Genomic DNA, 15,788 nt, shown 5'->3' with positions numbered 1-15,788 from the left:
TAATTACGAATCTGTGATATTTACTAAGATAAGGTTTAAGGGACCTATCTAAGAACCAATATGTTCTCAAACTTATCTAGCTAGCATTAGATTTAAATACATAGCATATATAATTGTGATTTTAATACTGTTTCATTCAAACACAGTGAGAATTTTTACCGTTCAATCTGAGCGTCTGCAAACCGCTACACTTCGAATAGTTTTTCCACGATTGTAATAGAAGTATTGCATAGTTTTAGAAGTTTTATATATCAAAACATTTGTCTTGAAATAATCTATCACTCTAGATGTATAAGCACTGATCATATTGTTTATGTTAAACATGATTTGTAATAAGTTTGACTGAACGTCCGTTGAAGGGAACGGTGTCCTGGAATTCCTGCCAGTCGCCGTTCTGCAATTTCATTGGAGAACGGCAGCCGGTACAAATCTGATTGGTCACTAGGAACACACCTTCCTCACCGGGCATTCAGTCATTGGTCAATTTAATCACGTGGTCACATCTCAGAAGCCTATATATTGGCTGGATTCAAGATGATGTCAGTATCTGCGTCTGCTTTCAGACACGTAAATAACTTAAGAGCGGCAAATACAAATATAAAATCTAGTACAAGTAAGTCCCTGGTAAACAATTGTCCTGAGCTGTGTCCACAAATGATTAACGTTTACATATAACTATTGTTGATAAACAGTCTATATTTTCCAGACTTAGTGATGTACAGTTCCGCTTTAGATCTATATAAGAGACGAAAGCTTAACGTTATTACTATATTTATAAAGTATTAATTAACGCATGATAGATGTTAAATAAACTGAGAACTTTATGATCAAATCGTTTATATTAGTTGCGTTTTGTGTTTCCACCTGACACCCGCCGGCCGTTACAATTTATTTCTGTTTCAAGTGCTCATGTTTATCCATGTAAAATATTAAAAATTTACATTTTAGGCAAGCCTCAGTTGAGTTCCTTTAAAATTGACATGATTCTTACAAATTTAAAATATGGCTCTTATGTTAACATACCCTTGCCTAGATGAGGATTATATTTGAAATAACCATTTTTAAAATAACAGTAAGTTGACATCAGACTGGTATAATATTATAATTTCAAGTATGTTAACTGTTCAACATGTTCACATCTCAATAAGGAATTTGTTACTTGAAACATAATGAAAGTAATACCACAATTCTAACACGAATCACATCATTCCCCTATCAAACATATAGAACAGTTAAAAGCATTATTATTATTATGCATTATTATTAAATAAACCACAACGTAATAAAAATTATTTCTCCATTCAAAGCATTCCAACATGTTTTTCATAAATTTTCCTTCTATTACCATGTTAGAATAGAAAAAGGTATCAATTTTTCCTGCATTGTAGTAAAATAATGCACTATACATTTTGTTCAAATGCTTTGTAATTAATCACTCAGGCCTAAATTTATAATTCAAATATAAAGATAGTTTATTTAATCTTTCACAATATTGGTAATTGCAAGTAAGAAGAAAATTCAAGTTTTGATTCTCTCAATATTGCTCACTTTCTTGATAAATATATAGAACAAATAAAGAGTTTGGCATAAAGCCATTAATTTTCATTTTCCCTAGCTCTAGTGAATTTATGAATTACTGACAATCAGTACAGAAATAGGTCACACCTTTTCTAGAAAACTTTTTCCATTTAAAAACATTTGACAAACCAGCACATTTTCTATCAATCCACTTGTTGCAACCATCACAACAAATCCAGTCATCTCCTTCATTATATAACTTATTACATTTTGGACAGAATGAACCATCTTCATCAGATGAATCAGAATGTTCCTGATATAAGTTTTTTCTAGGCTGTTTAGAAGATGAAACATTTACACCAGAAGTTGATGGCTTTGGCTCTTGTTGAGATGTCTTACTGCTCTGTCTAACATTTTTTGGTAACGAATGACTTGGCTTCTGTGGAACTTTATCCTCACAGCTTTTTGTCGTCTTTGTATTGGAAACATGAACCTGTTTTCGGTGTTCCATTTTTTTCTTAACTTTCAATGATGTAATGACATCACTTGTAAATTGCTTAAATAAAACTGAGCTTGTAAGTGATACAAAGTCATTAAATATTTCTTCTAATACAACTGCATTATATGTTAGATCATTTAAACAAGACTCAACTTCAAAATCATCACATTCTACACTTACAGAGTCAAATGAAACCTCTTCCATTGCATAAACTTTGCATATGACACGGATAAAGCATTCATGTAAACTTGTATTACCACTTACAATGGCAAGAACATATTCATGCAAATTACTCCCATATCTGTGTATGATGAGATAAAGTAGTTTTGATTAAAGCTTCAAAAAATGTGTATGCTTCTTCAGTTATATTTGTGAGTCCTCTGTTTCTGTGTTTATGTTCTGTTTTCTTGATGTTTCCAGTAGAGTTTCAGGATTTTTTTATGTTGATGCCTCGGAGCAAGTTAAGAACTGAAGAAATTTAACCCTTCTTTTTGATAACTCATACTGATCAGCATGTTTTTTAGCTGTTTTAAATGCACTTTTTTGAATCAATAAATTGGTTTGATAACACAGTTTTGCAACCACATATCCTCCAATATATCGGACTTTGCCTTTAGCTGTATCTGACATGTCACTACTAAAATGTCTTTGACTACTCCCTGGTGCAAATTCATGCTCTAGCAGGTTTTCAGAAGCTTTTTCTGAAATATATTTCTTTAAAATTGACATGATGTCGTAACCCACATATAATACAATATCCACATGATCATTCTCAGGCAATAAATTCATTATTTATGTTTTGTAAGAATCAGATATTAAATGCAGCCGGAATTCTTTGTGAAAAGCACCCTGGGTCTTCAGTTATCGTTTGTCCTTCGTAGAATTTTCAAAAGTTTGTTTAAGGAATGAATATTGTAATTTACAAAATATTGTCAATTTTTCTGTGTTAATAAGCAAATAATCTACCAACTGATTATAAACAACATGTTCTTGTCTACTGGGATCATCCAATTTCAGAGCTTTAACTTTCTCAATTAACAAAAGGTCAGCTGGAATAGAAATTTCAGGGACATCTTCATTATTTTGACAGATGTGAAACTGTCCAAATCAACACTTAAAAGTAATTCATCATCAAATTCAGAAAATGGCTCTGTTTGAGTGAATTCACACTGGAAGTCAGATTGTGAAGTTGGTGTAACATCCGAGTGTTGCAGCACAGGTGTTTCACTGCTGGAATCTGTTTGAAATCTGGAAATATACATTTTAAAATAAAAGTATATCTTCATGGAAGAGTTCAAAGTAAAATGTACATACATTTAACAAGAAGGCCATGATTGTGCTATAAAGTGATCGGAATATATTGATTGAACAGGTTAAAATCAAAATAAGTTTACATTTTTCTATAATTCCTTTAATTTTTTTTTGCTTATTGGGCATAATAAATAACTACAATGTAACTTGACCCAAGTATATTTCTAAAATTATCAACAGAAATGTACCTGTAATATAATTAATAAAAAGGTGGACCAGCCTTATTTTCTACAAAGATGTTATATTTGATCCTAAACATTTTCCATATTGGTCATTTTTTTAATATACTAATATGGCATTAGATACCTAATGCAGTATTTCCTTTCTGAAGAGTATTCATTTTAAGTGAGGATACAAGGGTTTTGATAGGGCATGGGTTCAAACCGTAGGAGATGCAAATTTTTTTTTACAATTTTTGTCTTTTTTCTACATTTTGTTTTGTCATATTATGATTTTCTTTCTGATTTTATATCTAAAATTCGTAATACAAATAAAATGAAGTTTTATGTATAATTTTTACCCCAAATGTGTGAAATTGGATTGCATAACCATTAAAAATGATTTTAATTTAAAGAACAGCATGGTAAACTTATATTTTGCACAAATGTTAAGAATATTTTCTAGACAATCAATATTGAAATATTTTGATGCCCTGGTTACAATTGACAAAATCTTATATGAGCCGCGTCATGACAAAACCTACATAGTGGGTTTGCGACCAGCATGGATCCAGACCAGCCTGCGCATCCGTGCAGTCTGATCAGGATCCATGCTGTTTGCTATCAGATTCTCTACTTGTTATAGGGTTTGTAAGCGAACAGCATGGATCCTGATCAGACTGCGTGGAAGCGCAGGCTGGCCTGGATCCATGCTGGTCGCAAACCCATTATGTTGGTTTTGTCATGACACGGCTCATATGTTTTCTTAGCAAAACCTCTTATTAATTTATGTAAAATGACGGGTACCTGTCTCAATAAAAAAAATAACCTTCATAAAGGTTTAACATTGATTTACTTGTGTGTTGTATCACTGATGCATATTTTATAACTGTTAACAGATACAGAGATGTAAATGCCCATTCTAATTAGATTTAAAACAAAAATATGTGGGTTAGAAGGTTTAATATATACATGAATATTTGCAAGATTGACAATTAACTTTTTCTTTTACAGGCTTATTCAACATCTCTATGTTGACAATGATAGCAGTCTATGTATACAAGACATCATGGACACATATAAACTAGAAGCAGTACTAGATTCCAAGGATTCTGAGGTGATATCATTGGACAGACTTGGTATGGTGCTGAAGAGAGTTTTTAATGTTTCATCAAAGCGAAAGTTGTTTGCAGGTAAAAAGCAAGCACATTATTCTTTGAGTTGGAAACAAAATTCTTCACAAGAAAGTAGTTCGTTTTCTACTGAGAATGTTATATTGTCTTTACCACCAGGCTTTATATTGAAAAATGTTACTGACACAAGTGTAGAAGTGTTTTATGAGACTCCAGTGACAGTGAACAAAAACTCTGTGAATAAAGTAATTGTATTTGAGGAACAGAAATTCTCTGTTTACATACGAGAGACTCCTATTGACTTAAAACAACTTATGATTTCTGAGAAATATGAGTGTAACAGAGAAGGTATTGAAGCTGTATGTTTAGCAGTAAGAGCAATAAAACTTTGCGAAGGTACAACTCTTGATACAAAAAAACAGGTTGAAATGAAAGAAAATTATATGATTGAAACTACATGTATGAATAAAAATAAAGAGACCACTAAATTAGTAAGATCAAAATATTGTAAGCAAGTGGTGTCATTTATACATATGAAAGAACCACAATGTCACACGTGCAAACGACAAGAAATAAAATATGTTGAAAAAGTGCCTGAAAAAAGCGACCTAGACACTATTAAAGAATTAATGCCTCAAGCCACAGAAGGTATGATAACATTGTTTATGTCACAAATAAAAAATTCAAAGAATAATGACTCCAGGCAAAACAGGTGGGACAGGAAAATCATGACTGAATGCCTTAACTGGTACACAAGAAGCCCACTTAGTTACATTCAACTTAGGGAATCGGGTTTATTATTACTTCCCTCACCTCAAATGATTTTACTATATAAAAATAGTGTTGAGCATACACCAGGTATGTCAAGACAAATTTTTCAATGGATGGACCAGGAGGCCACGAGAATGAACATCCCTGAAACTGGCAGAGTCGGCGGTATTCTCATAGATGAAATGTCCATTCAACAGAAGCTTGAAATACGTAAGTGTGGACAGTCTATGGAAATGGTTGGTTTTGTAGATATGGGACAAGAAAGTAAACACCTCTCTGACCTTCGAGAAGGAAAAAAGGGCAAAAAATTAGGCACACATATTCTACAATTTTTATTCCAAGGGATCAGTGGATTTAGATTTCCCTTCGCTCATTTTGTTTCGGACCAAGTGAATGCATGTGATATCTTCATTCATTTTTGGGACTCCGTGAAAAACTTATCACTTTATGGTTTCAAATGCAAATACATCTGTATGGATGGAGCAGTCAGTAATCGTTCTTTTATGTCCATGCACTTCAATGATGACAATATAATTCAAAGAATGAAATCACCAATGCCCTGTAATCCCACTGAAGACCTTATTTTTATGATGGACCCTTCACATACATTTAAAAAAATAAGAAACAATTTGCTAAAAAGTGGCAATCATCTAAAGTGTACAAGACTACTTACATTACCGTCTGGCAAAGAAATTCAATGGCAAATGTGGATAGATTCATATTTATGGGACAGAAGAAATCCAATACAAATACACAGAAGTCTCACTAATGAGCATTTATTCCAAAACCAGTCGGAAAAAATGAGAAATAAGCTTGCTGAAGATGTATTAAACAAAGACATGCTGAATTTATTGATATCATACCAACAATATTTAGGAACAAAGGGTGCAGTACTTGATGGTGCAATAGAATTTTTACAAAACACATCTGTTCTCATTGAAATATTCAGAGACAGGCGTACCATGAATGATTTCAATAATCTTAACATTACAAAAATAAATGCTGTTCAACAGTGGTTTTTAAACTGGCACCAGCAAACAAAATCTTCAAAATTTCTGATGTCAGCTCAGTGTCATGAAGATTTACAGTCATCAATTATTGGTTTTGTTGAATTGTGTAAATATATTTTTGAAAAATATCCTGGCACCTCAATAGTTCCTGCAATGATTAACTCTGATGCAATTGAAAATAATTTTTGTCAACATCGTGGAAAATTTGATGGATAAAATACAAATCCTACTGCATTTCAGTACAGTAGAAACATAAATGGTGTAACTCTAGGACAAACAGCAATTTCAAAAAAAAGTAAAAAAAGCGGTAACTAAAATGACACAAAATTTTGCTTTCTCTTCAAAAAATTCAGTAAGAAATGAGTCAAAGAAGCGTAAAAGTGAAACCTCTCCAAATCAGACATTAAAATGTATTCGCATGTAAATCAGCTTGATAAATATTCAAATATAGGGAAAAAAAGTGATCCCTCGGAAGCATTAAAATGATTGTTGATTTCAATCTGTTTGTGAGAGGAGAAAAAAACTAATTTAAAAACTTTGAAGTTGTTTACCTTAAAATACAACATGAAAAGTCAGGCTCTGGTGGAGTCCACTGCTTGTGAAATAAATCAAGAACTGTTGTTGGTTGGGAAATAACAGCACTTTTTGAGAAGTTTACAACCCTTAAGTGATCAGGTGACTTCACCCTGCTCATCGCAACAGCCAACTGCCCCGGCTGAAAAATTTGTCTGCAGTCAACTTCAACCCTGCAGATGTAAGTATGAATTTTTACATTCATGCAACAACACTATATATAGACATATTTTTTAATACTTTCTATTTGTAAAAAATTAAGATATAAATGAAGTTTCATATGCTTTTAAAGTTTTAAGTATAATTCTTAAATTGACATTATGTTCATAATTAAAGTGAGTGTAATATTGATTACACCTACCTATTGAGTGTCATTCCTTGAGCTTTATGAACAGTCATGGCATAACAGAGTTTTAATGGAATCTGATTCCTAACTGCTTCATTTCTCTTTGTAGCTGGATCATATACTAAAATTTCAATGAAAGAACATATTGTAATATTTAAATATTGTAACCTCTGTAGAGCAACACCCTTTGTGCAACAAATATTTGGTTGTTACTGAGAGGTATTGGTCTATTAAGGTCAATTTAAATATGAAATCTACTTGGAAATGTTGTTGTGAGGAAGTTATTAATAGCTACAGTCAGCTACTTTACATAGACTTCTGGTTTGTAAATAATTTGCGCAATGTTTCAGAAAAGGAGGTATTTAAAAAGAAAAGTTGAATTAACAATAGTTTCACTAATTACATTTACATAAATACCTGCGAAATTCATCCTGGTTAATGTGGTAACCATGTCTAAGCTTTGAAATCTGACAACCACTTCCCCTTCTTTTATATCTAACACTGTACCATGCAACCCATTTACCATTCTGTCGGAGAGATTTCTCAGTAGCATGACCTGAAAGAGATTGAATAAAAAAAAATCATAAAGTCAACATTTTCATAAATGAAATAATTTAATTTTTAAAATCTTTTAAAAAGTTTACACTATCTTTCATATCAATAATTATATTACTAGTGCATTTATCTCAATAATTAAAATAAACAGACAGTAATTTTTTCACTTTTAATTAATTATATTTAAAAAAAACAAATATAAAAATTCTGTATATTAATTTACCTTTGCATTTTTTTTTAGCCACAATGTTTTCTGAATAGTAAGACTATTTAAAAGGCGTTCTTCTCCTTCATCAATTGCCTCAAATTCATAAATCTCTCCAGGAAGTCCCATAAGACAGTCCCTGTTGTACATGTCAGCCAGTATGTTTACACAGAATAATCTTGTGGTATCTTCTGTACAGATCAAAGGTCTACAAAGTTTCTTGACATATATTAAAGTCTCTTCATCCACATCTCCTTTTGCAATACTATGTACCACATTTATAAACTGACTGTCTGTCTGTCTCATCACCTCAGTTAAAAATATGTGATGGACTGGGAATACATCAGACAGAAAACAAAAGTCTCCAGCATCACAGTATCGGGAGTTCTTTACAGGTGGAAGTTGTAAAAAGTCACCAACTAGTACTATTTGTACACCACCAAATAAACAATGTGACTGCCTTGAATGTCTCATGACTCTTTCCAACTTTTCAAACATAACCTGACTGAACATGGATACTTCATCAATGATTAAAATATCCGTTTGTTTCATTCTCCTGACAGCTTCCATGTAGTGGTCATCTCCTGCATCAATGAGAGTCATAATCTCTTGTGCTGAATATCTTCCATCCCCTAAACAACTCCATTTATGGACAGTCATAGCCTTGAAAGTCTGAAAAGATAACATCAGGTAACAACCATTAGAAATCATGTAATACAACAATATTTACTATAAATAAAATTTCTAAAACAACATATCTTTACATTAAATTTTCTTAGAAAAGTTTAAGGACTTTTCACAGGTAGGGAAACATTAAAGGTGAATTTGCAAAATTGCATATATTTTACAAATTTTTATAAAATTTAATACGTAGATTTCAAAAATCGTTTTGAAAAAATGTTTTGTAAACTCCTTTTGTAAAAAAAATGTGATTTAGTAAGTCGTTTTTTCGTTTGTTTCATTTAGCTATTGATTTAACATTAGCATTATATGTTTTAATTAAGTGCGTGTGGCAGTGTGTCACACATAATAAAACATGGATCCTCACAATGACTGTTTTCCAAAAAAAAATTCTTGAATGTCTGAGTTGTGGTTCAATCAACAATTAAAAATAGTATGTACGGTATGTTAACAAATGATTTTGTAACTAATCATTATTTAAAACATTAAAAAACATACATATTTTAATAGGATAAAATATAAGAATGTATGCAAAATTCTGTACAAATAAAATAAAATGTTTTTATTGTCATGTAGATATCCAACACCTTTCTTAGAACATTAGCAATCAAATTCAATTAAAAGTTTTGAATCATATAGGATGAACCAGGGTCAGCTTCAAAACCCTAAAAGTCAAAATGATCGACCCTTTTCAAAATTGGCATGTGTCGATTGGCCCACTTTTATATTACGAGACAGTGTTTACATTACTTATGCCAATTCTTTTTAGTGCAAAATGTTTGTATCATGTTTATGTTGTTGCTTTTGTGTGTAGATAACATATATATTATTATTATTATAAGTCAAAAAAAAATGTCATCAGCTATAAATACATAAATGATAACAATTAATCTGGTGATTTTAATTATAGATTGCATTCACCCTGGAAAATCATTGCCCTACTGCCTTTAGATAATTAGGTACAATATAATAAACATCTTAATTATTTTGCTTATTAACATTATAAAATTTTACTCAGCAGGCAAATTTAATTATTTTCAAATTACCAATTTCCATTACTAATGGCATTAGTGCCAAACCCCTTGCGGGGATGTGTTCATCTATAACTACTGTATATAAAAGCATGCATACTAATATAACTTTATGTTGATATCATTGATTTGTTTTTCGAGTTGAAATGTGCCAAACTGACCGGTGCCGAGTTGATAAAGGGCCGAGACATCGTACTTTGTTACTGTCATTTATATTTGTAGAACCAACAATGACCAAATTATCAATATCAGCAAGGAGCCATTTAGTCTGTTTTATTTTCCTTTGCCTTTTATACTGGCATTATAATTCATGACAAGGCAAACGTTGTTATAAACCACAAACCTGTGGATACAAGCAGCATGCCACCCCCGTTGTACATGTCAGCGCCAATTGTTTTCCAGTGTTATGTGCCCATTCTGTAATTGCTTTTACCATGTATGACTTCCCAGTACCTGCTACCCCTCCGATATACACATTATGTCCCGATTTAATATAAATCATAGCGTTTTCCTGTTCTATATTCAACATTTCGAGCGTTGCAGTGAGCGTTGCATACAGCGTGAAAAAGTAAACTTCCGTCTCTCTTTCGTTTTGGACTATACAGTAGCCGCGAAAGCCGAGTCCTTCCGATTTCGCGCTTAACCGGCGAAATCCGAGTTCTTCCGATTTCGCGCTTAACCAATCCTTACTTTACCTTATATTCAGTGCGGTAATGCATGAAATGGTTGCTTTCTGAAACGGAGCTGTCAATAATTTTTAATTTTTCAGCTTGATGGCGTTATCATCGGACAGTTGAGAAGTAAAGGCTTCGCAGTTTGACTGTAAACAAGTTGTTTTAAAGAAAGTATGTGGAAATTTTAACAGTTATTCGTTGATTTCGTAGGAATTGACCAGAATTCACCTTTGTTTACACGCATCGCTTGGACGTCGGAAACGACATGCAATGAAATTTCAGTGAAATTTGGAAACTTGCTCGTATTTTGGAGCATTTTGAGGGATTTCGATGAAGTAAAAAGTTTTTATGATAGGATAAATCATCCATAGAGACGACCACAAAGACAAAATAGTGATCTGGTCTATTTTTACAGAACAGTTCTTGTTGGTTTTGCATGATAGTTTTCTCTCGTTAGGGGCCTTTATTCTTTATATATAGTATTATGAGCATATAGAGGTAAATTAATTGTGTCTAGTGCCTGTGCATTCAAGTAAGGTAAATATATTTTGACTCTTGAGAAGAAAAATGTTTTTCCCATATTTTACAGAATAAATGTATTTTTTTCTCAAGAGTCAAAATATATACCTCTCTGTTACATGTTTAGATCTGAATCACCCTCTTTAAAGATGATTGGGAGGTTAAGCATGTTACAACTTACTATAAACAGGTCTAGGATTTCATGATATTTATGGACTGTCCGTAAATTTATAGACAGTCTAGAAATTTAAAGATTTTTCAATCCATAAATTTACAGATATTCAATGTCAAATTTGCTGTTTTTAGTTTTACAATAAAATCCGCAGCTAAAGACAAGTTGTTTTATTGATTGTTTATATTTACAAAGGTAATGGGGTGAGTTTCATCTTTGTATGATGATTTTGAAATTTTTGTTAAAAGTGAAGATTGAAAGTCTGTTTTGAATCTTAGCATACTGTTACATTTAATCATATATAACCTAACCTTATTCATTTTAACCTGGGGTTTTAAATTTTAATGCAACTTCTACTATTTTCTTACTTAATGTCTGTAAATTTACAGATAAGAAAATCTGTAAAATTATGGACTGTCCAAAAATTTACAGACTGTCCGTAAATATAATGAAATCATAGACCTGATATTAGATAAAGTATGCTCTTATTTGATGCTCTCAAAGGAGCATAAATGATTTATTATCCTCCAACAAAGTGAACATACACCTGCATTCAAGCCCCTTTAAAGAAAAACATAACATAAAACAAGGTTAGGGGGCCATGCCGTTACCATATTGGTAAATTGTAAAGAGATTATTCACTTTTTTCTTAATTTCAGATCTGAACAAAGATGTTCAGTTCAAAGAGTTACCTTGAAAAGAAAACAGGTCCCTATGGCATAGGGAGATTTAGTTACCTCCAGTCACTGGTCAACGAATATCAAAACACTGATGACATTGAAGCCAAGAAACAGATTATGGCAAACCTTGCAAACTTTGCTTATGATCCAATAAATTACGAACATTTTAAAACATTGAATATACTAGATCTCTTTCTTGATGGTCTGGAGGAATCAGATGAAGAACTTGTTGAGTTTGCAGTGGGAGGTGTGTGTAACGCAAGTGCTGAAAAGGAGAACAGGAAGCATATTATTGATAATGGAGGTGTTAAATTGGTGATAGGGTGCCTGTCCCGGTACTCCGAAGACACAGTTTTATCTGCAGTGGCAACTTTAATGTATCTTGTAACCAAAGAGTCTCGTGCCGAAATAACATGCTTGCCGGTAGTAGAGTGCATGTTGAGATTATCACTGTCGAAGAATGTTAGGTTAAAGAACTTGGCTACTGTTTTTCTTGAAGATTATTGTGACAACACTGTGATTCAGGAAGCCAGAATGATGCAGAAAAATAATGGTTATGTTCCAACAACTTGAATGTATCTCTATTTGTGTAGGGTAGAAAGATACAAATACACCAAATATAAAAATGCTTTCCATATATTACATGTACATGTAATATGAAAAGAAAAAAATGCATACCAGCATTACTTATGAGATGACTTCGAGAGAGCAGAGGAACGCACATAATTTGTCAATACAGCAAAGGTTAAGGTCATGGTGAACAGTATGCTTAAAAAAGTGTTTGCCGAATGCAGACACAGTGTCTTACAAGCTTTAAGCTTAATTTTCAAGGAATTAGATGTTTAATTATAATCAGCAATAGTCTTATCACATTGTTTTGTAACCAAGTTTGCAGTAAATCTTCTACTTTAAAAGACAAGATCTCTTCTTCAATAATGATATACTATGCATCATAGACAAAACAAAGATACATTTTCGAAGATCCTCTTTCATAATGTATCCTGCAGGTGTTATACATCATTAGATGATTTGTTGTTGATTATCTATTTTTTCACGAGTGTGAACAAATTTTAAAAATATGAGTGGAGTCTTGCTGGCTTAGTTGCTTGGGTCAGTATCACTTAAGAAATGAAAGAATTTAATGCCCCAAGGCCAAATGTTCAAGCTTTCATTCTTATTGCTCTGCTCTCTTCAATACCTGTATGGTTTACCAGTATTGTTTTGTAGTATTCTGTATGTCAGGACATTAAATGATATGTCTGCAGCATTCCTGTGTTTGATACCAATTAAAGTGTATTTTATCCATGTTTCTGTGACAGTTCTTTAGCTGTATAGAGAAAGCATCATGTTTCTTATCTAGTTTTTGCTGGTTCAATCCTCAGACCCCGTGTTCACAAAGATTTAAGGATCAGGATCAAGATCAGGATCAAATTTAAGACCTCTAATATTCTTCATTGTTTATCCTCATAGATTAAATATCTAATATTGATTTGATAAAACTGGACTTGCAATAGCAAGTTTATGACATTTAGAATAAATTTATTGTTATTTTTCCAAGATATGGGCATTTACAGTTGATCCAAATATTGATCATAATCCTAAAATTGATCCTTATTTTGATCTGAATATATTTTGTATTTGTTTTATTTATTGATTTTATCCCAAAATAGTATGGTGTCTTTACAAATCAGCATTTTTTTTTTACATTTTTGAATATTTCCCATTTAATTCTAGCAAAACACATGAATTTTAGTAACGTAAAACAATTTAAATATTTGAAAAATCATTTGATCCATTCTAAATGAACATGGGGCCAGGTGAGTCTGCCATTTATTCTGTCTTCCACAGCCAGTTAAGAAATTATTCTACCTTTAATAATGTCAACAGTGAGCCATAACAGACGGACATACTTATTGACAGTTTATTTACAAGACTATAGTTATGGAATTATACAATTAACTATCTTTTAATAAATTAAATGATCACACAGTCTTGCTACAAGTGTAGCTAGTAACTACTGATAGATAGTTCCAGACAGGATTAAATGTAATAGACTAGAAATCCTGTTATATTAAGTCTGTCACCTACGGTGAAATTGGTCATTACTGGTAAGTGATCCAGGAACGCTGCTGATGTAGACTGTGTTGAAATAAGCATAAAGACTGACTGGAAAATGTCAATTGTCACGATTTAAGCGGAAATTCTGTACAAAAAAAAAAAACAAAAAACTTTAAAATTTCACACAATTTATACTCTTTTTTTTGTTAGACATACAATAATAAATATCTACATGTATACTACTTTCAGTTTAATAAAGTTTAAAATATGAAGCCTTAAATTGTTGTGATATTCTGCCTCGGAATGCTCTGGCTTATTTTGTATACCATATACATTGTATACAAAGCTGGTTAGACACTTGTTTATCTTATCAATTGGTCAGTTGCAGTAATTGAATATAAAAAAGTTAAATTTTACAAGATGAATTGTAATCAAGACTGTCATGTAAAAATTAGTGCTAGTCATAATCAGAATTGATTGTTAAGCAGTAACATGTACATGTAGACAAGCTTCAAATAAGTTCATGTTTTTTGAAGGGTTTCAAATCATAACAGCACTGTAAAAGTCATATGGAAATTTCCTAGCGAAGACCTTAGGCGCCCTTCTGCATTAATTCAGTCATGACGTTTCTAAATCAATCAAAATACATTATAATATTCTTCAACATGTTCATTTACTTTCCTGGCTATACGGACATCACTGACTGTTGTAATATTGTAAATGATACATTATTCGCTCTCTTGTAATGTCTTATACAGTCCTCTGGGATATAGAGATTACTAGTTCTGTATTCTTCTAAGTGATAGAGATTCCATCTTTTTGCTCCTACTGCTCTTGTTCAGACCATTTCTAGCACTTTTCCTATTTCCTTCAACTGATTGGTAAAATTCTGAAGAAGAAAATAAAAGAATTTTACATGTCCTGTTAAAATAACAATAACATCTTCCATCTAAAATTAATATCTATGAATTAAAATCTTTGAATGAAAGCATGCAACTTGAATACTGATGTAAAGCAGTTTTTATATTTTGCAAGCTTATTAATATTATAAGAGAACCATTTCCTTAATAAGGAATATACAAGTGGAATTTATCATTGCCCTATACCAATTGCATTTTATTAACTTTCGGATTTATATCTAGAAAAAATAGACAGTGGATAAGCATTCCAGTGCATCTAAAATGTGTAGATTCAGTAGCAAATACATTTGTATGAACTTTGCTGCTTTGCAAATATTTCTTTAAAGGCCGGCCATTATGCACCAGAAATGTTTTCATTTTTGTCTTAAAAGCATTTCATATTAAATTTTGGTGTACTTTCCTATTTTCAAAAAAGCTTCTCAATTGCCAATTACTTTATAACCATCTTTTTCTTATGTTGCTTTTTAGCAGTTAGTACAGATATAGTGATTAAGTATTTTATAGTAGTAACAAGAGCGATCAGTAATCACATGTGTCGCCTCATGATGGCCAATTTCATGTTGGGACAAATTTTGTGACAGACGGACACACAGAGGGACAGTGCACAACTAGACTTGGTACTGATCATTCCTGTAAAGTTTGGATAAAATTGCACCAGTAGTTTATGAGGAGTAGTCCGGACAAGCTTTTGTGTATCTGGCAACAAACAGAATAAAACACCTTTTTATCAAAGGGCCATAACTCGGCCAAAAATCATTCAACCAAAAAACCCGTGCAATATGCGCAAGGACTTGAGCTACAGATCAATCCTGTAAAGTTTCATTGAAATTGCATTAGTGGTATAAGAGAAGTAGTCAGGACAAACTTTAAAAATAAATATTATTAAAGGGCCATAACTCTGACAAAAATCATTGAACCGGAAAATGCTGACAATATGCACAACTAGACTTGGTACTGATCATTCCTGTAAAGTT

At 32.1% G+C, this 15,788-nt stretch overlaps 2 protein-coding genes across 2 annotated transcripts; one reads left to right on the top strand and one right to left on the bottom strand.

The window, feature by feature from the left end:
- Positions 1 to 2,413: 2,413 nt before the first annotated feature.
- Positions 2,414 to 8,870, bottom strand: LOC132751598 (uncharacterized). The gene is made up of 5 exons (XM_060741785.1): positions 8,098 to 8,870; positions 7,737 to 7,875; positions 7,335 to 7,440; positions 6,952 to 7,146; positions 2,414 to 3,265 (listed from the first exon to the last, which is right to left on the bottom strand). Exons 1-5 carry the CDS (start codon positions 8,788 to 8,790, stop codon positions 3,052 to 3,054), a joined length of 1,347 nt encoding a protein of 448 aa, XP_060597768.1. The 5' UTR covers positions 8,791 to 8,870; the 3' UTR covers positions 2,414 to 3,051.
- A 2,943-nt stretch (positions 8,871 to 11,813) lies between these two features.
- Positions 11,814 to 14,179, top strand: LOC132751596 (armadillo repeat-containing protein 7-like). Its single transcript, XM_060741783.1, has one exon. It carries the CDS (start codon positions 11,828 to 11,830, stop codon positions 12,407 to 12,409), a length of 582 nt encoding a protein of 193 aa, XP_060597766.1. The 5' UTR covers positions 11,814 to 11,827; the 3' UTR covers positions 12,410 to 14,179.
- The last annotated feature ends 1,609 nt before the right edge of the window (positions 14,180 to 15,788 follow it).

The sequence above is a fragment of the Ruditapes philippinarum genome, unplaced genomic scaffold (genome assembly GCF_026571515.1).
Source record: "Ruditapes philippinarum isolate M1 unplaced genomic scaffold, ASM2657151v2 ctg7383_1_1_1_1, whole genome shotgun sequence".
Taxonomy (NCBI): Eukaryota; Metazoa; Mollusca; class Bivalvia; order Venerida; family Veneridae; genus Ruditapes; species Ruditapes philippinarum.
This window is presented reverse-complemented; position numbering and strand designations above follow the sequence as displayed.

Coding starts and splice junctions, on each gene's coding strand:
- LOC132751598 (XM_060741785.1), bottom strand. CDS start 8,790: ATGATTTCTAATGGTTGTTACCTGATGTTATCTTTTCAGACTTTCAAG. Junction 7,876..8,097: donor GGCTAAAAAAAAATGCAAAG/GTAAATTAATAT, acceptor AATCTCTTTCAG/GTCATGCTACTGAGAAATCT. Junction 7,147..7,334: donor CAAGGAATGACACTCAATAG/GTAGGTGTAATC, acceptor TTACATCTGCAG/GGTTGAAGTTGACTGCAGAC.
- LOC132751596 (XM_060741783.1), top strand. CDS start 11,828: ATGTTCAGTTCAAAGAGTTACCTTGAAAAGAAAACAGGTCCCTATGGC.